This window comes from Colias philodice, chromosome 2 (genome assembly GCF_061535455.1).
Source record: "Colias philodice isolate Cphi_HAF_F1 chromosome 2, ilColPhil1 Martin Lab GWU primary, whole genome shotgun sequence".
Taxonomy (NCBI): Eukaryota; Metazoa; Arthropoda; class Insecta; order Lepidoptera; family Pieridae; genus Colias; species Colias philodice.
Genome location: NC_143087.1, coordinates 2,851,270 through 2,878,476, shown reverse-complemented (window position 1 = coordinate 2,878,476; position 27,207 = coordinate 2,851,270). Strand labels below are relative to the sequence as shown.

The 27,207-nt window shown below is 30.9% G+C and overlaps 1 protein-coding gene across 2 annotated transcripts in view; it reads right to left on the bottom strand.

Moving 5' to 3' along the window:
• Pde1c (Phosphodiesterase 1c) overlaps positions 1-27,207 on the bottom strand; it is a 146,721-nt gene that overhangs the window by 2,079 nt on the left and 117,435 nt on the right. Inside the window, exons 3-11 of one of the 2 annotated variants that reach the window (XM_089701385.1) lie at positions 25,790-25,946; positions 23,972-24,085; positions 20,085-20,195; positions 19,089-19,133; positions 14,992-15,241; positions 7,668-7,784; positions 5,459-5,599; positions 3,873-4,042; positions 2-227 (exon numbers count right to left, since the gene is read on the bottom strand). In XM_089701385.1, coding sequence (XP_089557511.1) covers positions 2-227; positions 3,873-4,042; positions 5,459-5,599; positions 7,668-7,784; positions 14,992-15,241; positions 19,089-19,133; positions 20,085-20,195; positions 23,972-24,085; positions 25,790-25,946 — 1,331 coding nt within the window. The remainder of the gene's footprint in view (position 1; positions 228-3,872; positions 4,043-5,458; positions 5,600-7,667; positions 7,785-14,991; positions 15,242-19,088; positions 19,134-20,084; positions 20,196-23,971; positions 24,086-25,789; positions 25,947-27,207) is intronic. The other variant, XM_089701377.1, reaches the window with a different exon arrangement.

The window sequence follows — 27,207 nt, the reverse complement described above, 5'->3', positions numbered from 1 at the left end:
CCTTTGCAGGATGTGAAATATCACAGCAATGTAGCACCAGCGAAACTGCCTTCGACTTATCCACGGTTGGTTCGGCGAGCGTCAGCAGGGACCGCATGTTCTTCAGCTGCTGGAAGTGGAACGACATGTCCGTCGCCAGCACCATGTCGATGACCAGTGTGCGGAACTCTCGGAACTCGTCCCGGGACAGATTGAGGAGTATGTTGTTTTCTTCTTCACGCATCAATCTGGAATTTAACATTAATGTTTTAGGTATGTGTAATTGTGTAGTCATTCAGCAAAATTTTTTATTTATTTTTATTTATTTTAAAGGTACGATATAACTATCCACAGGATAATTATTATATCCTTTAAGTTCAAACATTGAATTTGTAAAAAAAAATGATACTAAGTAAATACAAGCTTTCATCTATAACATTTTTTTTATTAAAGCTTATTATTGACCTCACGCATAAAATAAATAAATTTTTAACATTCTATTTTAACATTATTTTAATTGTTACTTAATCGAGCAAATGAAAAGAATGAGAACCTGATATCCTCGAGTCAATTATTTTTAAAAGCCTCTTGGGATTTAGTTTCGTAATTTGAATGTTCGAGGTCAGGCTAATCCAATTTCGACCAACATGTCGACCGTTTGGCTGACAAAGGGTAATTGGGAACTTTTCTATCGGCCATGTGTAATTAAACGTCAATTGTTTTCTATTGAACTTGCTTCGAGCGTGTGTTGGTGAAAGGAAATTAAGGCCTACTTTAGGCCCGTCACCGCAAGAATTTGGTGAAGAAATTGGCAAACTTTCCATCCACATGAATGCATTGAAACCAAAGTTGGTGAATGACAACAAAAACCCTGACTGTTCGAAAAACTTATGAAATAAAATTTCATTGTAATTAGGTAACCGTTTTTGATAACCATCACTTGTCACAACAAGCTTATGAGTTAATAATATTTCCTTATAGATTTATAATCGTTCAGCATGATATCGCAAAATCTAATTATTATATTTTATACAAAAAACCTATTGTATCTAGCTAGCTTTGATCAAATTTCCTAAAGTATTAATATTGCTATAAATTTATATTGCACAAACTGAAAAATATTTTACCTTCGTTTTCGAGGAAAAGATTTGATTGATATTAACTTCTGCTTTATTTGAATCTTACTTAACAGTAAATACAAGCGCTTCCAACAAAAGATACAAAATATAGGTACACATTAACGAGATGTGCCCTACGGATTCACTCGTAGGTCATTTAAATGCTATGATCATCAATAGATGAGCTAATTTTTTCACTCATATGTTAAAACATTCAAATTTCTGCCATTTTTGAGTGGTGTAAGCATTACAGACTCAAATTAGTGTTGATATACATTGATCCTTTTAGAATAGTTTTTAAATTAGATAAAGTTTCACATTTATAATCAGTCCTAAAGCCACTACACAATAGATTTCTATTATACTTGTATACTAACTAGATATACTACTACACTATACATATCTACAATGCTATTGAATGGATGCTGTGATTAACTAATCTTCCCTCTAATTACGTATTAGCCATATTGTTCTCAACATTTACCATCACATGTTATTAGGCTCTAATTAGTTGGTCCCTTATAAATGCCAGATTTTATTATGAAACTTGTTTGAAAATTCACAGACGCTACGAAAATCTTTCAGCTCATTAATTAAATACAAAAATAAAATGTTATAATCGTAAATGTACGTAGGTTAACTTCCTACTATCAATTAATGAAATAGATAGGTACCTACTTACCTATTAAAAAAAAACAATCACGCAATGAGGGTCTTTAATCAATGAGTATTTATAAGACGAATTATGTAGGTCATTTTCGACTTAAAGGTGAATTTCGCTAAATAAGGTCAATAAAAAATTAATAAACATTTTACAGAAAACACTTTGAATTATCTCATTACAATATCAAAGGTAAGTTCGATATTATTCATATTCCTCGATGTCGCATAAATTATTCTATGCCCAAGTTGAAAGACGATTTATATTATAATATCCATTCACTCAATAATTTATCACGACTCTCCGATTGATGGATGGTGTAAGAACGATGAAAATTAGAGAGCCAATGTATAGAAATTTCCACTTTAAACGAAATTCCTTGTAAAATTAGCCTGTTTACGACTTTATGCTAAAAGCTAATTATAAATATAACGATTTCTGGTAACAATGTTTTAATTAAAATTACGGTAATTAAACCATTTTTTTGGCTTCGTTGCGTAAATTAATGTTAATTAAAAATCGTTTTATTGGTCCCAATTTATATGAGGGAGGTAGAATTATTTTTAATGTATAGGTGTATGTAATTGGTGACTTATTAATAAATCGATATATTTTCTCTTTGTTAATGTATTTTATAACCATACCGAGCAGAAGTATCTATCTCCTTATGTTTATCGACTAGGTATAGATATTATTATGTTACACAAGTTAGGAATTACCCGAAAATAGGAAATTCTATGTCTCTACGCCTATTGCCAATTAACCTTCAGTCGTTTTTCAATAAAATTAATTAAATTTTCATCACTAAACAAACAAACAAAAACACTCAAAAGCAAATAGTACCACTTACGTAAAAGCCGAAAACTAATTTCCAATAAGCAAGAAGCCCTCAGGTAAACCCCCGTTTTCAAAGGCTCTCGTTAATATATTCATTGATATTACGTATATCAATTTTGGTGAAATTCAATTACAAATTTAAATGCCGACCTTGTGTAATGTTATGTTGGTGAAGATATTGAAATTTACAGTCTTCTGCATAAGTAACAATCAAAATTATATTCCAAAATCTTACGTAAGTAAAGCCCCATTTACATGATGCCATTTTCTTGTACACGGGAAATAGTGAAAAATTAATAAAGGAGATAAAATATGATATAAAATGCACAGTAAAGTGGAGTGGTCGCTTCTTTGTAGCGTGTGAAGTGAAGTCAGTGATCTTTCAAGATTTTGAATAGCTAGTAGATTCTTTAGAAAATATAACCAAGCAAAGTTTGCTCGATCGTTAAAAACTGCTATAAATTTTCTCCATCAAAACAAATGCATTTCGTCGCAACACAGAAAATATATCTTGATTTTATAATGTTGAATTTATAGACGCCAATAAAGTATCGCAAATTCGATTTAGCGTTCACAAAGTGTTAAAAGAAGCGAGACCCCGGGGGAAATTATATCCCGTTGCAAAAAATCCAGTCTCTTGTTCGTGAGATATTCGGAATTTTTATCGTTTAGCTTTGAAGGGGACGAAAATGTCACTATTGTTGCTACCAAAGTTTTTGGAATATCAAATAGCTTCGCACTGAGAGAATGAAAAATTTTATCAATTATTTGTCTCGATGGACATCTCAGCAGACGAGCTTAGCGAATTACTTGAATACGACAACAAATGAAGTTACATAGAACAATTGCCTATAAATTTCATGATAATGTTTCTTGCAAACGTGATGAAGATTACCTTCCTAAGTGACGTTACGTTAATTTCTGTAGAGTTTTAATAACTATTCCTTATAATTATAATGGAACGCTGCATTTAGATCAAAATATGAACATAGAGCTAGAGCTGCAAGAACATTATTTCGTGATTTTTTAGTGAAATCAGAACATTGCATATAATCTTTTCGAACGCACTAAGAACAACGAAAGTAAAAACATACACGCTCACGGCCTGTTTATTAAAAGAATTATTCATAGTGAGCTTTCACTCGTTTGATGTAAATGCACTGAAAGAGGTCTATCTTTTCTGTATAATTTTTTAAGTTCAAGGCACGATAGACTTACTATACATATAGTATAATATACCTATGTACTATAAAAGAAACAAAAACAAAAGAACCTACCTGAAAGCAGCACTAATATGATGGTTCTCCAGCACAGCGCGGTCGTTGTACAGCAAGGCGGTATCCGAGCCAGACATGACGTGGAAGTTGTTCGTGGTGCCCGTGTGCTCGAAGTCGTGGACTATCGCCGCTACCAGCGTGGCGAAGATTTCTAGATCTGATAGCCAGTTCTGGAACGATATTTGTATGTTGAGGCCATTAACAAAATGGTAAGGATTTGGTACAAAATGTTTGTATATTTTGTCAATCTACCTTTTATCTACATTTTAGGCATAGTTATAGGTATTTGATCATTCCTAGAAACTATTATTTTTCATATTATAAATTTAAATTCTAATTTTTGATAGTGAGAAAAGAGGCAATCTAATATGTATTTACAACAGCTAATTATTTAAACGAAAAGAAATAAAATTCCGATACTTGAAACATCAATTAAGACTGACATGACACTTATTTTGCATATTCTTTGTTAAATAAAGACGCTTGATTTAATTACAATCCCATAAAAGCATATCGAATGAAACAATATTGTTGGATGTTCTCCAAAGAGAATTCATGAGCGTATAAAAGAATAAAATTCCTTTACAAACATAAAACAAAGACGGTTTACTTTAATATGTATGGAGATGAAGGCGAGTTAGTTTGAATAAATTACGCAAATTGCAACACTTGTCGTAGGGACATTCTGAAGAACGGAATTGATGTTTTGGGCATTTGCCAATACCGTCCAATGAACTATTGTCGACATTTTACAGTATACATGAATTTAGACCGATTGGGTACGGAATTTATGGCGTAATAATGGGAGAGGTCAACTGCATTACTTAGTCTCAACAACGAGGGAAGTGATGCATTATAATGTATTAAGGAAGGCCGCAAAAGCAAAATAATAAGGCTAATTAAATAAATATTTTACTCATAAACAAATCACAATATATTCCAGCTACATATTAAAATAAATGAAGGAAAGTCTGAATTGTAAAATAATAAGGCTTATTAATTGAATATTCCACCCTTATACGAATATTCCTTAACGTGATGATACAGACACACATTTTTTTTTCGTATCAACTTTAACAATTAGTGTTTTTAATCATGTCCGATTTTCACTGGAAAAAATCAAACGGCGCTTGTGACAAGTTTAGGAGGGTTGGAATCTAATACCCTTGACTCTTGATTTCTTTTTAAAAACGTTGGAAATATTAAATTTCTTAGTTATGTCAAGGAAAACATCTGCCATTCGGGACAAAGTCTCTTTTAAAAGATAGAATATGATATTAATGCAAAAGATTTATCACCAAAAATAATAGGTGTTTTAAATTTTAATAGATATAGTGATTCAAGAGGAAGGTACATGCATAATTGCACCCGAGCGAACCGGGACGGGTCGTTAGTACATAATATAACTATTACAAATTATTCTAATCCATAATATTTATAAGGAGTCCTATATTATCGTAGATGTAAAAGCATGTCTATCAAGTTTCACCTGAGTCATCTGCTCAAAGCATTATTAATGCCAGAGCAACACACATACACTTGAAAAACATAACCCCCCTTCGCAGACGGGTAAAAACATAACGTACCATGAGCCCAGTCTGGCACAGCATATAATGCACAGTTTGAGCGACGTCAGCTGCATGCAGATTATTGTGGTATGGATTGTGAAACTTGCAGTAGCCTTCTTCTATCCGACTGAGGAAATTCTCTAGCGTTGGAGGTTGTACCTGTAAGAAAACTCATGGTAAGAACAGATATGTAAGAGTGGGATTAAAACAAAAGTAATGGTAATAAATTGTGTATTCCAATGCTTTCGTTCATCGTTGAATTTAGAGTTATCATATTAGAGATTTATTAAACAAAACATTTTATAATTAATTATTAACTATTTTGGATCAACTGCTAAAAAGTTATCTTCGTTTGTTTTAAAAATCATTTATTTCTAATGTGGCAGTAGGTATATTTGTATGTAATAATATTATAAATTCCATGTATTGTTTCGTTTACGTTCTCCTCTAATGCATTTTCTAATAAACAAACGAAGGCATCTCAATCTATCAAAGACTGCACAGATAATGTTGATAAAAAAGCGTCGATCTGATAGGGAGTAAAGAAGATAAATGATATTGTCTTTCAAGAAAATCACTCTAATAGGGTAAATACGCCATTGCAGCATTACGTAAAGTTATATAGACATTATACAGTTTTAATGAAAATGTGAAAAAAAAATCAATTTACACTTTAGAATATTATAGTATGTAATTCAATTTCAATAATTTACCTTATATAACATCTATAACAATAATAACAGCTATTGTAAAGATACTATAGTTTAGTAAGCTGCATGTTATTGTAGTACTCCTGTTTTGGTCCAAGATATCAATCCTTCCAACTAATATTATAAATGCGAAAGTTTTTGAGGTACCTATATGTGTGTTTGTTACTCTTTCAATAAAATTTAGCACACATATAGAGGGGTAACTTGGATTCTATTTCAGAAGCTATTTAACTATTTAACATATTCACTCATTTTATAAAGTAAACGAAATATGTCCTAAAATAAACTAAAATCTTATTCTCTTATTCTTAGCCATAATTCACAACTTTCAACAGCACATGTTTATAAACATTTAACGTAAGAGCTGAGACAAAAGTTTCTTTGCATATGCTAAGTCTTATGAATACAAGAATGTTAGATTGAAATTTTCCACAAAGTTTTTCTTGAAAGTAATAACCGTTTACACGAATATTCAAGATAAAATTCCAACATTAGAGGTGGCTTATAATTTTTCAACTTATTAATTATTTCTTTAAGCATCTCACGAATTCAATACTTTTTGGAATACAAAATACTTTTACGAAATATGCGCGCTACAAACGAAGAATTCAGAAGTGTCTGATAAAAAAACTTTTAACGAGTTATCGGAGTCTATTAAAAGTTACAAGTTATTAACGATTTTAATAGATGTTTATTTAGAGTTTTGTTCCAGGTTCAAATAACTTTTGTATCTCATATTTCATAGTATAAATCTCTTTTTATGATGAGCGCAGCGGTAGAAAGGGATTTTGATTGTTCGGAAGGATTTGTAAAACGTAAAGAGATATTGAAATAACGAACCTTGTTATTTTTGTTCTTGAAAAGTGCATATTTCTATTGATTGTGGTCAAAATAATATGCTAGATATTTCTATAAAAACAACATTATAATATCTTGTGTTCTATGTACATACATGAAACTAGATACTACAATATACCGATATCAAATCGACACGTAAAATATGTAATAGATATTATTATATTCGTATATACAACCTATACCTAAAGTGTTCTCAGTAGGTAGGTAGGTATTATAATATGTTTATGTAAGCGTAAATAAACATTTATAATGTGTATGTACTATGTACCTATGTATCCAAGCTTCATTATACATTTTTCCCAATCCTTAAAATGTTCATATATTTATTGTAATATTGTTTCTTTTCGATCGACTAGACTTATAAAAACTAATTATAAATAAATAAATAAATATTCAGGACAATATTCACACACGGCACGATCTGATCCCATACTAAGCTTTCGCTTGTGTTATGGAAACCAAATGGCTGATAAACATACATATATATTTTTTTTAAATAAATACTTAATATATAGATAATTAACGCCCAGACACGGAGCAAACATCTATGTTCATCACACAAATATTTGCCCCGGGTGGGAATCGAACCCACGACCTCGGCAGGCTTGGAAGGCAGGCCAACCGGTCAGTCAAATTTCATACCACAACGAAAAACATACCTTAAACTTGTGTATCATGCCGTATCTATTTAACAGTTCGTATCCCAGATACTTTACGGGGTAGCCCGCTGATGCTTCGTGTAACGCAAACACGTCGAAGGACCATTCATCCAGTGTCTGAAACAGAACAATTGCTTTAGTATGTGTGATTGTAATTGATACTTTCAAAATAGGTCGGGTTATAACTACATTTTAAGATGTATGTAGTGTCTTTCTAGTTTTGTCGATTAACTTATTATTATAGCTATAATGTACCTACTTTAATAAAATATGAAGCGCATTTTTCTTCTAATGTTAGATAGATAGAACAGAATAAACTTCAACTTTTCGTTGTTTTAAAATGGAATCAATACGTGTATCTTCTTTTAAGATTTTTGCATAGATTACATAATAGTTACTAGTTAGATACCTATATAAATCAAAAAAATAATTATTGACTGAAAAAACAAGATGATGTAATTTGAAAGACACAATTGTAATCTTCTTATATATAAAAATGAATCGCAAAATGTGTTGGTAAGCGCATAACTCGAGAACGGCTGAACCGATTTCGATAATTCTTTTTTTAATATATTCCTTGAAGTACGAGGATGGTTTTTATGTAGAGAAAACGTAAATATGTACCACGGGCGAAGCCGGGGCGGACCGCTAGTACTGAAAAAATATACCAATGCAAAATGTTCCCTATTTATTGACGCTGAAATGTTCTTCAAACAATTTTTATAAAAGTATGCTGTTCAGTGTCACTCTTAACTTTACAAAGTTTATCTCAAGCGTATAAAAAGCATTTATTATATTTTACATCCAGTTAAACTATTCAAACTAGAAAGTACTGAAGCGAGCAATAACTTAGTGAGAACTTAACTCAAACGAAGCCTCTAATATAAGTTAGAGGATTGCTTTGGAACTTTATCGGTCTTTTGAACTGGCATATTGCTTAGATTTAATATGAATTGTGGTAAGGCAATATAGGACTTCATAATATGTATAAATGGACTAGAATTGATTGTTTTGTGGGGTTAATAATAAATTTCGTATGAGTTCGATTCATACACGAAATGATTTGTAGATCTATTAGATTTTTGATATAATTCGTAAATATATGATTTCGACATAGATTTTGGGTGAAGTAGCGATGGCAAAGGATTAGCTCGAGCTGTTATCTGAACCATCCTTTAAACAATAACAGATTTGTTACCGCAATAGGATTTGCATAATATAAAAATAATGGTTTTTGATATTTATATCAATAAATCTTTATTATTAGCCTGAATAAATTTCTGAAATAGTATGAAAATCCATAGACATCTTACATTTATACACAGGAGCATAAAAATTCTAGGTTTGAAAGCGTTAGAAATATGAGCCAACTGTTGGTTGACAATAATTTTACGTCTGAAGCAAATTTAAGGCACGTATATGCCATATGTTATAAAAGTTAGACCTTTATTCACATAGATATAGAAGGGATATCGCACAAATATAATACGAAGTATTTGTAAGTAATACAATTTCACATTTTTTAAACCTATGCTTATTTTTAAAAACAGTTCACTTAATTTTGGTGTAATCATGATGAAATTCATCATTTATTTTGTAATATAACTCGGAACGAAGACCAACGGAAAATTATTATAAAAATAAAGGATATAGATATAAAAGAAAAGTCTATTCACTACACAATTTATATGAAAACAGAAATACGTTTCAACTTCTTCAAACAATTCTTGTTTACTTGTCAAGAACTATTAGGATTTAAAAGCCTCCCAGACCGTTCTATTTATACGTCCATTCATTTATACAGTGTTTAGTTTCACAATAATTCCTCGGCTTTTGTTAAACCGCTGACATTGCGTGTTTCAAGACCCATTTGTTGAAGGGATTTATGTGCGTACAATTTAAGAGCACATGTCAAATAAAGTATGTAGGACGGTTCATAAGCCTGTTCATGCCTGAATAAGGGCTGAAAAAATGACTACTTAGAAATGAATAAAATACTATTTATTCGACAACTGGTTTAATATTAGTTCGCACAGTACACGGGTTAAAATGTTAAAATGTTAATTAAAACAATTAAACATAGTTAAACATAGTAGGTATTAAAAAAATGAAATATGAAGGGTCAATTTTGAATCCTTGATTAAAACTTATTCCTCGAATATCGTAATTTAAACAACCATTTCAAAAATGTGCTCTAATAATTGCTCTTTTATATTACAGGCGATAAATTTTATACTTTATTGGACGTAGGTATATGTTTAAACCTAGGTTTAAAAATCGGCAATAAGAAAAATAAATGCTGACAGGTATCGTAAATTGACACGGTCCCAGTGGGAGTTGAAATAAGTCTACGAGATAAATGATATTATTTCTACTGAATACATAACAGTCATAACACAAAAGTATTAAAAAAAAATACGCTCAAATAGCTCCATTCGTTTGGGAGCTATCTACAGATGGATAAACATTTACATGTTAAAATTAACGATCCTCATTTGCGTTGCTTTAAAAATAAATATAAATTACAAACAGTAAAAAATCTCGTAATTATTGTTGGAATTAAGCCATTTATTGCTTTTATTTCAAATAAAGTTATGTTTGAAGGCGTTTTATCTGCTTAAGTAGTTTCGTCATAAATCATAATAATATATTATTATAATTATTGTAGATTTATTTCACATATACATAGATATACGATTAATAAAATGAATACTTCATATTTTTGTCACAGAATGCCATTTATTTTATTTATATCTGCAATCCTAAAAATCATTTACCATTAATTAGTCCTACAATAAAAATACTCTATCAGTCAAGTGACTTCTAACGACAAACCACATGAGTATCCTTATACAAATAATTAATTATGCAATCACGGAGCCATTACTGAATTAGAACTTAATTATCTAGTTTAATTACAACAAAGTACCATAATCAAATTGTTCCGAATAGATGAACCAGTAATTGTGTGACCGCCTGTAAATAATTAATACTGAATGTCTCTTATTTCAAGCAGATTTTTAGGAAATAGTTAGGTACATCACAATTACTAGATAAATGTAAGAAAGATAGTGAAAATGTAACATTAATATACATAAACATAAATAAGAAGCTTGCGATATAATAATTAAAAAAAATATTATACAAAAATAAAGAAATGAATAATTAATAACAAAAAGGAGCACTAAAGAGTGGAGAACTATTTAGTAATCTGTTAGTGTTACTCAAGTAGGAACATCAATATGATATCTTTTGCAAAATTATATTTAACAAACAGATACAACGTTTATACGTTTAAACGTAGCAGGACTATATCGCAATTGAATAGGAATTTATTGGTGAATTTTGGCATACCTTCAGTGTACTTAATGCAGTGGCGACAATTTAAACCAACTATAGGTAATGTTATTGTGAATTGACTCTATAATAGTTGTATATGCAACTATGAGCTGTACTCTTCTTAAACACCCAATAATAATTCCCAAAAAATGATTTGATTCGACCCCCAATAAAAAGTGGTATCCATATCACTTTACCCCACAAAGTAAAAAATATCGCACCATTAATTTTGCTTCGTTTTAATCCGTAACCGGCCGTAACAAGGACGTTTTATGTGCCACCATTTTTGTCACTTTTTATGTGATTACGAATATTTTATTACGGGCTTCGAATGTAATGATGATACATAAAAATTGATATAAAGTTATATTCTAGTCTATTGCAATGTTGATTTGTATTCAATCGGGAATCGGAACGTAGTAGAGTTGAATTTAATATTATAGGTGAATTTGCGCTCGATTGGAGCTTAGAATGCATTATAAATTTCTTAGAACAGTATCGTAAAAGTTTTTGAATAGTCAATGAGATCATGATTGCATATGGATGATTGTTACCCTATGATAATTGATTTTAAGTGAATTGTCCTATTGGATATTATGTCCTAGCCGAAAACGCTACGTAATTTACTAAAAAATTCTACATTTATTATTAAGTGTTTCGAAATGTGTGAGATTTGATATCTACTTCTAAAACTAATAAGAAAATAATTATTTTCTTATTAAATAATGATTTAATATATTTTGTGAATATACATATAGAACAAGCCACTAGATAAGATTTGGTTAGTTATAAACATAATATTATACTTAATAGTTGTCTATGAAGTCTTCGTATAAAATCTACAGATTGACAATCTCTGTGTTACCTGTAAACAGAGCGTTTTCAGGGCAATGATGATTGTTTCTTAATTGAGGTCACATTCCACAAACTAGCCTACCTGACCGTATTCCTAATTGTGAACCGCCCCGTTCTACAAACATTTCTATCTCCCAGAACATTGTATACAAGATTGACTATACGTCAACTATACGTATTATATCTGTGCCTCCAGTGAATAAGGGAATAACTCAAAAACAGCACTTTTCAGGAGAGACAAAAAACTATATATCAATACTAAATCTTTATTAATTCAAAATTTTAAGCTTGTATGTGTAAGATATGATGTTAGACTATATTTTTACATATGAACACATATTGTAACAACCCCATAAATATACTTTTTTCGTGTTTTTTTGTAGTTGTGGCCTTATGAACGAGTACTTCATGGAATAACTCAATGTATTCACATAATTTTTTTTTTACTCTTTGCAATATAACGACTTATGCCCTTATGCACTATGTTCATAATCGCACAACACGAATTATATTATTGCCAGTTTTGGTTTTATAGAAATGATGTGACTTATTATGCTTGAAATTTGTGTACTTTATGACTCAATTGAGGCATTTTAGTGGAAAAACTATGCACGTAGCTTGAAAAACGAATGAAATCAACGGGTTTTTTTTATCGTTATTAGATAATAAAAACAAAACAACATTTAGATATTTATGCATTTAACCCTAAAAGTCCAATCTACGTAAATTTGACCTATAAACTCTTCTATATTTACCATCGAATCGCTGCAAAATCCAGAACCAACTTATTAGCCGTCGAGACCTAGCAGTACATAGTTGGATCATCCAGGTAAATTCCGCCATTTGGTTGTAAAGAGGATGTTGTGCGTCATTTTGACGTATAATTGGGCTTTTCGTAACTTTTAAAATTGTTTCAAATTTTTATTTTGTGATTTATTTGAATAATTTTTTTCCAAGTCACGTTTCACATGATATCTATAGTATTATACTATAGATTGAGTATAAAATGGGATCCAGACAACTTTTATACTAGGACGAAAAACCTTCAATTTTAGTAAATGACGATTATTGTCCTCCGCTGGATTTGGACTTCAAGCAAAGGGATTGGGTGACTGAAGATGTTGTCCGGAGTAAAACCGAATATGTTATGGGGTTTTGTTACCCATGTATAATGAAAGTCGTAGATTGTAAAATAAACCTTTAATCGATCTTTCAATAATACAGTAAGTACTATGTTGTTAATGCTATACAATGTTTCACCAGTCACCACAATGAGTCTAGTATGTACAGGTTAGCAGGAGACAATCATTGAGTATTGGTATTAAATACGTATCAACTGCGTATTGCGTTTTGCTTAATAACTATTGTCCTAGTGAAAATGAATCGTCGAATTAATTTAAAATTCGATCAAGTGCGTTCCGTTTCGGAACACCACAGATAATAAAATATAGATAATAAAAGTGGCAACGCCACAATTTCATGGTGGTATACATTGAGGATACAAGCACTATAAAGAGATAAGAGAAGCCCGAAAACCATATTCCTGTATGTTCAGTTAATACAGGAAAAGTTATCGGTGGTCAGTGGCGATATTTTACGGCATGATATAGAATTTTAACAATTTCTTTATCATATAATATCAAAATAATGTAGATAAATAAAGAAAATACAATGAGCCGCAAAGATTTTATGAAAAAATTAAGCACAGATTTGAAGGTGCCTTGGATGCAAATACGACTTGTGGCACGCACTTTGAAGAGACTCTACGTGACAATAGCCCAATTTTTTCAAAATATGTGGTACCAGAGTATCCATAAAATGTTTACGAAAATGCAGGACCAAAGAAGTATTGATATTGCGGATTTTTTTCCTATAAAAAAGGCAAATTACCAAAGCACAGTGGCTAAAACGCTATATGCGGAGAAAACAATATTCATAATAATTGTCAAGACTGGTTATAAATACTTTTTTTTATGCGACTATTATAGACTATAGTATTATTGTCTTGGGTCTTGATTATTGTAGTTAGATAATTTTTTTTGAAAAAAGATTAAAAACGAGTTATTTTTTAAAAACTTACCCAATTATAAGAAGAAAATATAAGTTTAACATTTTTGTTGGCTTTTTTTAGATGATTCAATTATCGTTCTGTATTTATATAAACAAAGAGTATAATATCATTAAATGCACTTAATGTGTTAACTGTATTTTTAATATCTATTGCAAAAAATAGTTAATTTCCATAGAAATATATTAGTATCCCAAGTTAACTGATAAATACCTTTTTTAAAAAATATAAAGATTTGTTGTTGCAGATTTATTGAAAAAACGATTTAAAAATAATAAGGAATAGTGTGTGTTGTTTCCGTGCAGTATTCAATTAATAGCAACACGGCATTAATGCCAAAATGTCTCATGTCGTCACTTGAACCAATGACACTAAAAGAGTTATTCCTTTATGCTCATGTTAGAAATATGACACAAATGCGTTTATACCAAAAATAGTGTTAGGACTGATGGAACAAAATGAATTAAGTCTTTATTCAAAAAGTATAACTACACATACGTCTTTGTGTTCGTGGGTACTTTTGACTCGAGACGAATAGTTCCTTTGCGATTGCTTAAAATGATGGATAAGGTAACTTATACCGTTAATCACACCCTACTTATACCGTTTGGGTCATTCGAAAAAATGGGTTAGGACGCAGCTAGAGATATGACCTTTTGATATGTTGTGTATTTTGACGAGCTGAATCCAATGGTGCAATAAAAACCAAAGGGAATAACTCGTCTTACTCCCTTATTCACTGGAGGCACAGATATTATCTAAATATTGTGTAGTTTATTTGTAACATGTAGTAATTAATACTGCCATGATAACAACGGTTAATAACAGTCTTGTTCTAAGACGTAAATAGATCAGCGCTAACTAATTCCTGATTAAGATAAATAGTGTTGTTCGAAATAAGTAATTACGAAATAAGCTATTGAAAAGCATATATTATACCTACACTATTCTGATTTAAGAAGTTAGAATCTACAAGAATACATCAAGGGAAATTTATAATTATTCATCGGAGAAAGAGTGATATTATATAAAAAATCCGTAGAAAATATATAGGCAAATTACCTTTAAAACTCGAACAACATCTTGTGGGAACTGCATCAACGCTGTGCTCGTGACTCTCCTGTATATTCTGTCCACGAAAATCCCCGCTCGAATCGCGTGCGCCACAGATCTGAACTTCGGTTTCTCATCCGACTTTCGCTTTGCCGTCGCCAACTGCCGTGTGAAGGTTGAAGCCAGCCACTCTCGGACTTCTGGTGGTACAGCGTCTGGTTGTACTTCTGATAACTCGTCATCTTCGTCTGCCAAGCGTCTGTCAACACCACATCTTGTATTAGAACTGCACCTTATATGGCAAAGAAAAAGCTGCATAAGCTAACTGGAGCACATATACTCTGAAGTAACCTTAACTAAAATACAATCGTAGCGAATTGCGATTTTTGGTTAAAATGTTAATAGCGTAAATTGTTAAGCTGCAAAGCCTTTAATTAACAATTTATTTTTCTCGGAATTCTTGTTATACAGCATCTGTTACGAACAATAAGAAGCTCGGGAACTCCAATTTAGAATTTTCAATATAATCGCTTAATTGCTTGTTTTGAAGACGAACTGCGTAATAAACAATTAAAATATTGTTAAAATTAATAATTCTAAGACTATTGAAAACGTGATGTCGATAAAATTAGTTAGGAATAAACTATTTAATTATAATTATTATACTACTAGTAATAATATATCTAGACCTGGTGCTTAAACTAAGATTAAGATTGCGTTTGTGTTTTAGTATTGTGATGAAATCTTTTCTTTGAGGACACAATGCATACGGAATATAATAATAATGTGTAATTATAAAACGTTTTAAGTGCTACGTGGTAGTGAATTTCATAATTGCACTTAATTCACTATAAATAAATATGTAAAATATCGAATACAAACTCTTTCAGGAGCTGATAAATACATCTCATGAATATTTTTTCATACAATACTGTAATATTTTCTTATATATTAAGATGTTTTTGGTTTATTTATTAAAAGATATAGGAAAGAAGAAGAAGATGCTAGCTTTACTAAAGGGATAGGGTTCAATATACATAGACAACATACATGCAGCGTAATACATACAATATATTTTACATTGCTTTCCATTACTTTCATATTGGGATTCGTTGGTTTATACAGGGTGTCCCAAAAAGTAGTGATATACTGAAGCTGGGAGGTAGAGGACTTAGAGGGCTATCCGAATCACCCCCATGTGTGTTATGCGATTTTTCGTATTTTCGGAGTTATTACATTTTTTTCAATTTTTCATCTATCGCCGAGTACGATGAGATTTTTATTTATGGTGACGTGAATTATTGCGCTAGATGCTTGATTTTTTTTGTGTGCTAAGCTGAAAGATAGGCCAATTCAGTATGGTAACATTTACTATCGTTAGATCTTCGAATGGAATAAAAAAAAGAATTAAATGCCAAGAAAGATAAAATTACCCAGTATGTTCATAACTTCAAGGGCCCATAAAAAAATAAAATCACATAAAAAAGGTTTTCCATTTGGCTTTTAAAAACTTGCTCTATCGATCAGGTAGCTACCCTAAAAATTTCATTTTATTATTCTGAAGGCTTCAATCGAAAAATTGAAATCTAAATGTGGTAAGTGCAAAATTTTTAGTAACATGATGATCATTAAAACGAATAAATAGGTGTTTAAAAATGATTTTTTTTTAAATAGCCCCGCTGTTGCTCAATGCAAGTGCGACATCACCGTAAAAAGTTGTCTTTTTAATGTCTGAATGCTCTTTTATCATTTTTAATGGTTTCTTCTGCTACTATGAATTTCCGGGTTATTTCGTCCAAATTGTGGCAGTCTCTCGTCTTTGTAGTATCCCCACGGAAAAAATTCAATAGGGTTTATGTCCGGAGACCGTGGAGGCCAGGCTAAAGGGCAAAAATACCCTGAAAGATGGATTGGTCGTTGCAGCCTGCGCATGCGCCGGTGACGCCTGCTTTAAAGCCTAGCCTCCACGGTCCCTCGACCTAAACCCCATTGATTTGTTTCAATGGGGATACTAAAAAGACTTCGGCTACTTGAGAGAATGCCCCAATTTGGACGAAATAACCCGGAAATTCATAGTAGCAGAAGAAACCATTAAAAATGATAAAAAAGCATTCAGACATTTAAAAGACAACTTTTTACGGTGATGTCGCACTTGCACTGAGCAACAGCGGGGCTATTTAAAAAAATTCTGGTAATAAAACACCTATTTATTGGTTTTAATGATCATCATGTTAATAAAAATTTTGCACTTACCACATTTAGATTTCAATTTTTCGATTGAAGCCTTCAGAATAATAAAATGAAATTTTTAGGGTAGCTACCTGATCGATAGAGCAAGTTTTTAAAAGCCAAATGGAAAACCTTTTTTATGTGATTTTATTTTTTTATGGGCCCTTGAAGTTATGAACATACTGGGTAATTTTATCTTTCTTGGCATTTAATTCTTTTTTTTATTCCATTCGAAGATCTAACGATAGTAAATGTTACCATACTGAATTGGCCTATCTTTCAGCTTAGCACACAAAAAAAATCAAGCATCTAGCGCAATAATTCACGTTACCATAAATAAAAATCTCATCGTACTCGGCGATAGATGAAAAATTGAAAAAAATGTAATAACTCCGAAAATACGAAAAATCGCATAACACACATGGGGGTGATTCGGATAGCCCTCTTGGTCTTCTACTTCCCAGCTTTCGTTCATCACTACTTTTTGGGACACCCTGTATATGACGTTTATATATACATTTAGAGGCAAAATGGGCATAAGACTTTGATTGTACTTTTCATAACCTTTCTCTTCAGGGAAAGTATGAATTAAGGTATGAATTCATTGCAAAGGATTGCAGGAATATTAAAATATTTATCTAAATATAACTCAAAGATGGCAGAGCTATTTTCAATAGAAATCCGAATCTTCCAATTAGCTTTCTATCTTGAAATCTAAACGGAATATCCCAGGAATTTGCGGTGGAAGCCCGATTTGCATCTAATATACACGACTCTGCGGTACGTAATACGTTATATCTGTCCAGGAGCAGAATATATGAACTATTTCTAGCAATTTCCATGTTTTATAGACGCTATTGTTCTTAACAAACTGCTATTGTTAGAGCATTGGAGTTTAACTGTTAATGCAATCACGTTTGCTAGCGTGAATTTATTTACAAGTGCTTGTTAATTTTTTGTGAATGTTTTTCGCTTTTCGTTTATTTCGTCTCGTAATTAGTGAAGACGACTTCTTGTTTTTTCTTTTCAATTATTTTAGTTTGGGAATTATGTTGTTAATTATTTCAATTTTGTGTGATTTTGTTCAGGTTCTTTTACAAGTAATGAATACTTGCTTTACAAGTAATGAATCTTTAATAATAATAACTTCTATTCAGTAAGTGTGTGAATCGACTTTCGATCAACCACTTATAACAATTTCGGCTAAATTATTTCTAATAATATGTTGATTCTCTTTCAATGTTGCTAGTAAATAATAGAGTTGCTTGTAAAATTGTTTAATAATATGTAGCGTACTCATTATTTTTAGAACAAACAAATCAAATGTTTTCTCTGATATATTTTTGCTTTTACTACTCTTTAAAATATTTTGTGCATAGATTAAAGATTTAATAAGTTAAAAATACTTTTTCAATAGAAAGCAATGTTGCATACAAATAATAAATAAATACATAAAGCGTTTGGATTGCTGGGATTTTGGGTTCAGTGATTTATCTATCACAACTTGAATCGTATTCATAATCATAAATTATTCTTTGCAGTCTTGGAAGCTTTTCAAATGCAGGAAGCCTAAATTGCACTCTGTTGAGTATGACTAAAATTAAGTATTTTATTTATTCTATACGATTAACAATAAATAGGGACTATTCACTATTCTATTTTATATTGTGAATTTAAAACTAAGATTCTAATAGTGTGCTCACGTGTTTATTTTTAACAACACTATAATAATTATTCTCTTGACTTGACTCTTGACTAGACTAAAATATCTACAACATATACTTTCTTAATATATATATAAAAATATATATTATATATTTAAAATTGTAATAATTCAAATGGTGATAGATATGAAATAAGTGGTAACATCGACACACCTAAATACCAGGGTCGGCGCCGACTGCTGGCGCGGCACGGCCGGTCTATAATGAAACACCAAAACATTGGAAACACATAGGAGAGAGGGGTCAACATACATTGGTTTTATACGCTGTCATATGAAATGGTAATTTAATCTTTCTTGTATCATATTCGTGTGAATTTTAAATTATTAGGCTTCGTGACTAATATAAGGCCTAATTATGTTTTATAATTTTGTGAAAGTAATAAATTAAAAGCCTTCAGGACTAGTAAAAGTCTAATTAAAATTTTTAATAATTTTATTTTTAATTAATTATTATATTAATGATGTAGAATTAATTTAGGTTAATTGTTCTGAAGTCATAGTTCAAGATAACGATAGATGGGTAAAAAATCAACCAGTAAGTAAATCTTTAGTATTAAATGTAAGAAATATTATTCATTTCATATCTCAACGCCTTGAATGATGAATAAAAATTTACAATAACCACAATGAATCCTTCGATTTATAGTCGGTATTTATAGACAGCTTTATAAATAAAAGAAGACAGAATAGATAAAAAATATTCAAACTTCAATTTTAGTAATAGTTTAAATATATTTTAAAAGCAAATATAACTCTAAACAATAGGTACAAATATTTACATTGTTTTACATTAAAAAAAATAAAATAGAGTATTGCATAAAAATAAACCAAGCAAAAATGTAGCTAACTACAAAACGGTTATAGACGTCGCTCAAAAACCATGCCGAAACGGAGTGACGTATTCCACAGGGTTCATAGCACACAGGGAAGAAACTAACTAATACAGGGACACTACTAGGAACAAGTCGTGCGTCGGGAATCAACTTGCCCTCAAAATAAAACACCAAATCTTGAAACGGTCGCTACCAGGAGGACAGGATACTGAGAGAGTAAGCGTCAACAGAACAGAAAGACCTAATCGCACAGAGTGGACAGAAGGGAGGCTCGACTACTTGGCCATTGCCGGCGGTGTTGTAACGGTATTAACTTTGCTTCGTTCGGTTTCTCTACAGAACATCTGGTCCAACACGGTGTGCGGAGGCGCCTCGTTTGTAGGGTTGTCGGTTGCGAGCGCGGCTGCTCCGCCGGCCGTCTAACCCTGTGTTACAAATTATCACTGGTGGCGCTAGTGCGCCTATCTTTTGCCTGTCAACCCTAGATTGAAACAGGATAGATTGAAGTTGCATATTGGAGAATTGGCATGATGTTAGCGAATGTCGATGAAAGCTTTATTGAGTGTGGTTACTGCTTTCGACGGCGGTTTTTACAAGATGGAATGTCAATATTTATTTTCTATATTGGAAACTAAGTTAGAAGCCCAACAGTTATTTCATATGAATATATCATGGTAAAGGTTTTAGTGGTTAAGTATGGCTCGTTCACTGCGTAGTAATTATATATAGTTCTTGTGTAAAACCTAGCTGCAGTAAGCATGTTAATTTGCATTGTAAATGAAAAGGGTAATTTTAAATGGAAAATAGGTCAGTATAAAATGCGTAAATCATTTACGTATATTATTTTAATGTTAGATTTTTTTACTGCCAAATATGCGTTGGATATCGGTATCTATTATATTATACTTATATACATAATAATTAATAGCAAATCTCTTCTTTCTCCCGTAACAAAATTTTTAATAACATAATATAGGTGTAGTTGATATTCAAAATTATACAATCTAGTTTAAACATTCAAAACGACTCCTATAAAAATGTTTAAAAGATTCATTCCTCACCGACGTAGTTCAGGTATCTGCAAACGCTATTATGGGCCTTTATTAATGTTTCATGAATCGACCCAGTTACAAAGCGCGATGATTAAAAAGGGACTAAAGGATGAGCAAAATACAAGAACGTTCGTAATTACACCCACTGTTACTGATTACTCATGACGTATACGGTATTGTTCTATCAAAGAGATTTAATACTATATTATCCTGTATACGGTTTCAATTCTATGAATTTCATACACAAAGGCCAACTACAGATGTATCAATTTACCTTTGATATCAGACAATCAGTGTGCATTGTAATAATAAGGTATAAGCCTGACCTGAATAGACAGAATATGTAATTTCAGCACAGATTATATTTCAATATTTAATCTGTATTTCTAGCCGTTTTTGACAGTTCGTCAGTAGTTACACAAAGGTGTGCGATAACCTAATAATTGTATGTTTGATAATTATGAATAAACAAAAGTTTATTGTTAATTGCAAAAGTTAACACGAATAATATTGGATTTATAAAAGTACATTTTATGCGAAAAATTGAAGAGATTCGAACAGATTTTATTTTGTATATTTTTATACTACATATTGTGAACACATCGAAGTTAATAAAAATCAGAAGAAATACACAGATAAATTCTTAATTTGATTAACCTTTAATCACGCAAAGGTCTTTTATGTAATTAGTGACGTCACGGGCTTACAACCTCTAGGGATAATATTCCATCAGTTATTGTAGTTCTCGATACATTGCCAGTAATTAACGATACAATTTTGGTAGTAAATAATTAATTAGTTTATCAAGCTTCATCTTCACTAATGTTGGATATATGTATTATTGAACAATGTTTAGAAATATTTAGCCGATATACTCTTTAATTAAGACTGTCTCTTCTGGTTTGTTCTAGATTTTGTATGAAATATGTGTTAAGTACATAATCATTGTATGTGTGCGGTGTGCCTACATAGAATCTGCTGTAACTAATATTGACCAATCCATAGGTATATTTTTAATAAATTTCAAATTTTATTCTGGTAACATTTTTATGGCAACTTTATTTCTTTAAATCAAGCATTATTGTTTTATCTGCACTTATTCTTTTAAAAGCATTAAAAAGATCATGAAATCATTATTAAACTTCACTACGTACAAATTTAAACAGTTACATCGTTAAGTTTGTAAGAGATTTACCCTCAGGCTAGAGCCTTTTAGGGCCGAGGGCGCTTTAAAAGGAGCCATTTCGTCAAGTTAATGAAACCGAATTCCCTCTCCTCACCTATTAGTACTGAGTGTTGGAGTGATCAAATTTGTCTGTAAAATGTATAAGACAAATGACCACTTTATGACTTGTGTATTTAAGAATGTACGTATGTAGAGGTGATATGTTGCTGAAACTGATGGTTAAGAATCGAAACTGAAAAATGTACCTACCAATGTATTTATTTTTTAAATGTTATTGTTAATTACAATGTCCCAGTCTTTTATATTATTATTGATAAAAGAATGAAATTGTTTATTAAAAAATCCATCAACAACATAATAATACTCATGTATAAAAATATTCTGCTCTAGGTACTGGAAATTTGTTCAATCTCAACCTCATTTCAATAACATAATATATTTTGCTTTTAATAATATTGTTATAACAACAAATTGTAAAAAAACTTATTTAAATTAGTCTCGAAAAATCTTTGAGACTAATTATTGTAGCAATTATTTTTCGCTCTCATTATTTTCCGTTGTCTAAATACGGGCTTAAGTTTACGTCTCGAAAATTGAGTTGGTAAACACTTGAATTCATTGTTAACAGCGACGGCAAACATTTCTCGCAATCTAAAAAATATATGCCTTGTTCTTTATATTTTAGTTTATAAGAAAATTATTTTTTTAATATTAATTGTCGTATTTAATTATAGCGTTTCTAATTTTTCGTATAATATCTAAGTTTATCAAAATTTAAATTAAATGGTGTAGTCTAGTTAAGTTTTGATTTGAAATAATAATTATTTTTTCCAATTAATAATTTAAGTGCTTCGTGTGTTCTTGTGTAATTTAAGTGCGTGTACTTCATAGACTTCTTTCTATTTTCAGGAAATATATTTAAATATAAAATATCGGTTTTAATTACCTTACGCATAATTTGAATAAATTATTCTTAATTATAAAAAATCGAGTATTAGACCTTTAAAATAACTAGTAATGTGCTATTTGTCTACTTCAATAAGTTTGACTTGTATTCATAATAATGACTCTGAATCGGCTTCTGCAAACTTCCCTTGTCCGACCTGCAGAAAAGTATGTCGATCCCGCATTGGATTGTTTGGACACCAGAAACATTGCTCAGGATACACACCTGACACCATAGACGTCTGTGAAAGACGTAAAGGCCAATGATGATGATTCATAATAATATAGCAATAAGTTTGACTTGTTAAAATAAGTAGGGGTTTTCACAATCTCATACTCTTGATGATACACATTACACATATTGAGATTTTAATCAAGCACAATAGAACCAACATTAACCACGATCTCAATCTAAAGCTTTCATCTAACATGCCCCCGATTAATTATTGTTCTTTCAATGCTCCAATATCGATACAATAGACGTAGAAAGAAGCGATATATGCTTCAACATCTCGATAAAAAATTAACAATAAATACATTCACGATGTAGCTGTCGAATCTGAAACAGAAAATTTGTCAGAACTGCAGTTTTTGTGTCCCTTTAACTGTTTTGCTACGCTTTATAAATATTATCCACATAATAATTATATACTGTGACTTATTCAAAGCAATTTAAATTTAATGTCCTTCGAATTAAAGTTTAATATCAATAGCACAAACCTTTTTACTTTAAATATCAGGATGAAAGTGCATCAAACTTGTAATTTGTAGTTGTAACCGGTTAAGCAAAAACTATTTTTAAAGCATGCCTCTGTAAAAGTCTGTATCCAGAGTTTTTCTCGACACTCACAGTGTTTTTTAACTGCGCACATTGTATGGTAAAGTATTTTTGAACGTTTTAAAATTTATAAAGCGTATCAGTAATTGTATTCTAACATAGAAATATCAGTAACGACACTTATTTCTTTTTATACATTAATTACACAAATATTATACCGTGGAATTGAATAATACATACTTGGTTTCATCTATGTAGACTGCTTCTAAAACTTTTGCGGCATATTGAATGTTCTTTTGTAATATTTCAACAGGTATTTCACCTCTGTTTATTTGTCTTAGGAGATAGCGTAATCTGTGGACAAGGGAATTAACTATTAGTAAAATTGTTATTAAAAAAAACTGATGTTTTATATTAAAAAAATCAGACTAAACTTTCATTATTTATATTTTATGCTTCATTTTAATAAATATGCTACCTGAACCGTCTTTTTTACGTTCTATATTGAAGTTATGTTATCATTTAAAATAAACATTTCGATATTATCTTACAAACAAATATACAATTCTTCAAGTTGGTCAAGTTGGTCATAAGAGATAACAAATGTAAAAAATACAACCAAATTCTCCTTTTTGGAGTCAGTTAAAACAATATTTTCTAAATAAAACATTTTTTCCCATCGCTAAGTATGATTACCTCCTTACCCGGCAAGAAAATCGATCAGTGGAACAGATGTGAAATGCATTTCTCACAAGAGAAATAGGAAAAACAATAAAAAGGTTACATTTTTATTATTAAATGTTTAAATCCCGTAAAATAATAACGGAAAGAGCATATAACGTGAAATGCTCGTAAACTGAATGGCCATTAAACTGGAACGAGTTTTTCCAGCTCAATAGCTCTAATTAGAACTAAAACGCTGGATTATCCTCATACTAAAATGAGCCTAACTCAAAATATACCGTAATATATTGCACTATAAATAATATTATGTCTATTGATTTTATGAGTAACAAGTTTTTAACTATAGAAGAGACAAAAAACTCTGTACAAAAAATGGTGATTTTAATTTTGGTAATCACTATTCATACAGAGAAAAGAACACCAAAAAAAGATTTCTCAAACTAAAATCAATAGAGCTTCATAAGGAGGATGTCATATAAGCGTACTCGAAAAACATAACCCACTTTCTTGGCAGGGTACAAAAAGAAAAAAAAATAAATTTATTTAATTTTCATACGTATCTCTACACTGCCCTTCCTAAAAATCTACTTTTCACCCAATTTATTCCGGTTAATCAAACAAAATTTGTAACATTGTTCTTCTTTCTTAGAATCATTCGTTTAATCGAAATGAGGCGAAATAATTGTAATGAAAATTGAATGGAAATAACTGAATTGTTTTATTACGAATGCTATTGTTCTTTGGTGAATATTTTATTATTGTATTATCTATTGTTCGTTTAAAACTGGACGTTTCAATGGATGTTGAATTCTAGTTATTACAAGTTTGAGTATTGAAATTGTTATTTTAGTTTCAAGAGGAGTGTGCTATTATTAACCCGGGGTTTATTCATATTTATATATTTTTTTGAACGGAAAACACATATTTTTAAACATGTTACATGATTTCTATCTGACTGATTCATTAATGACTTTTGACTATCTAATATAACTCTAGTTTTAACTTGTAGATTTCATCGTATATTAATTTCTATTCATCGTTAATTTATAATTTTATATAGGCTTTTTACTATTTATGTTTAGGTATTTTTCAAAAATCTTATTACCTACTCATTTTTAAAAGTTAAAATAATTATTTATCTATCATGATTTTAACTCCATCAAACGGTAGATAAATAATAAATACGGTAGAGTAATAAGCTTATAGACATAAAAATATGAAAAATATTTGTAGAACTTTCTCAAACATCACAATCCATTACATTGTTGTCTGTTTTATGTATTACGTCGTTGGTCTTATGTATAGTAAAGTTTAACCGACTGCAAAAAAGAGGTTTCCCAATTCGACCCTATATTTTTATATATAAAAAAATACCTAAGAGCGGCTTTATCACAGGCATCGGGCGTGTCAACGGCGGGCAAGTGTTCTGTGTCGAGATCGAGTTGGTCTAACTGTTCGTCGGTGGGAGGTGAGCTTTCTGTCGTCTTACTTCGGCTGGATGACCGTCGGACTATGGTCAGAGCGCCTTGTTCTGAAAAAAAAAAGAAAACATGAGCATAACGTTTAAAAAAAAATTGGTTGTCTGTAAAGTCGGTTTACTGACGATAGTTGAACGTGACAACGTCTTAAGGCCAATTGTGCTTCTTTGTCGCTCGTTCCGCGCTCTCGCTTGCACTTCAAGCCTTACATGGAACGCCTCAGAGCGAGGTAACGCCGCATGAGTCATGTTTTTTCGTGCGTGCAGCCGGCTCTATCGAATTATAAGACGTTGTCACGTCGATAAACAGTTCGAAATTTAAAAAGGATGCGTTCAATGGATTTATATGTTCGAATTTTACTTGATACTGGCAATATTTTCAAGATATATAAAAAAAAAATACTGAACTTTAAAAAAAAACAACCTGTTCTAAATTTAAATAAGGACGAATCCAAAGGGCCATGAGATCACATTATGATGTTTATTTTTAATGTTTGTATAAATATAGATACAAAATACTAAATTGGCTTTATTTCATGCTACGAATTGTTTGTTTAAAATAATTTGAATTTACATGTTCATTGTTCAACAGATAGTTGCAGCTAGCAACGATGTTAAAATTTTACCAGAAAATTTTAAGCGCTGTGCGTTTTTATCTGTTATCTTTTGCAATTGGATAAAATATAAAATTTTAAACGACAAAATAGAATAAGTAATGTTATTTAAATAATAGACGGAATCTTAAATAAAACAAACGTTGTTTTATATTCAATCCAAGTCATAAATCAGAAAGAAAAAGGCAGATAGTAAAAAGAGCAAAAGAGCAAAAGAGAAGGTAGAAATGGTAGTAGAAATTCAATTAAAGCTCTTTTCAGCAGTGCTTATGCAGACATTTGAGCGTATTTCAGGGGTCACGAACATATTCTGTTCAAAGTTTAAAGATGAAAATAGTAAGTGAGGTGAATTTATCTATGAAATTTTATATTTAACAATAAACGAATATGAGTAGGTATATTTTGAAACGAAAAATGTTGATCGTATGATGTTTTTGTAAACATCTTTCTAGAAAGTGATATCAAGGATTTTTAATAGTATCCTGTGCCTAAAACAAATACCCAGTATTTTTCTTATTATTTATTTTCTTTTGAATTTTATGTGAGCGCAACATCGAATACAATAATTAAAACAGGAATGTATAAGGTAAATTGATAAATATAATTTAACAGCGTATTAAAATTGTAGGTATATAACTTTATATCTCAAGTGGCAAGTGTTTGTGACCCCTGCTTCTTTTAAAGCCTTTAAAACTTCCAAA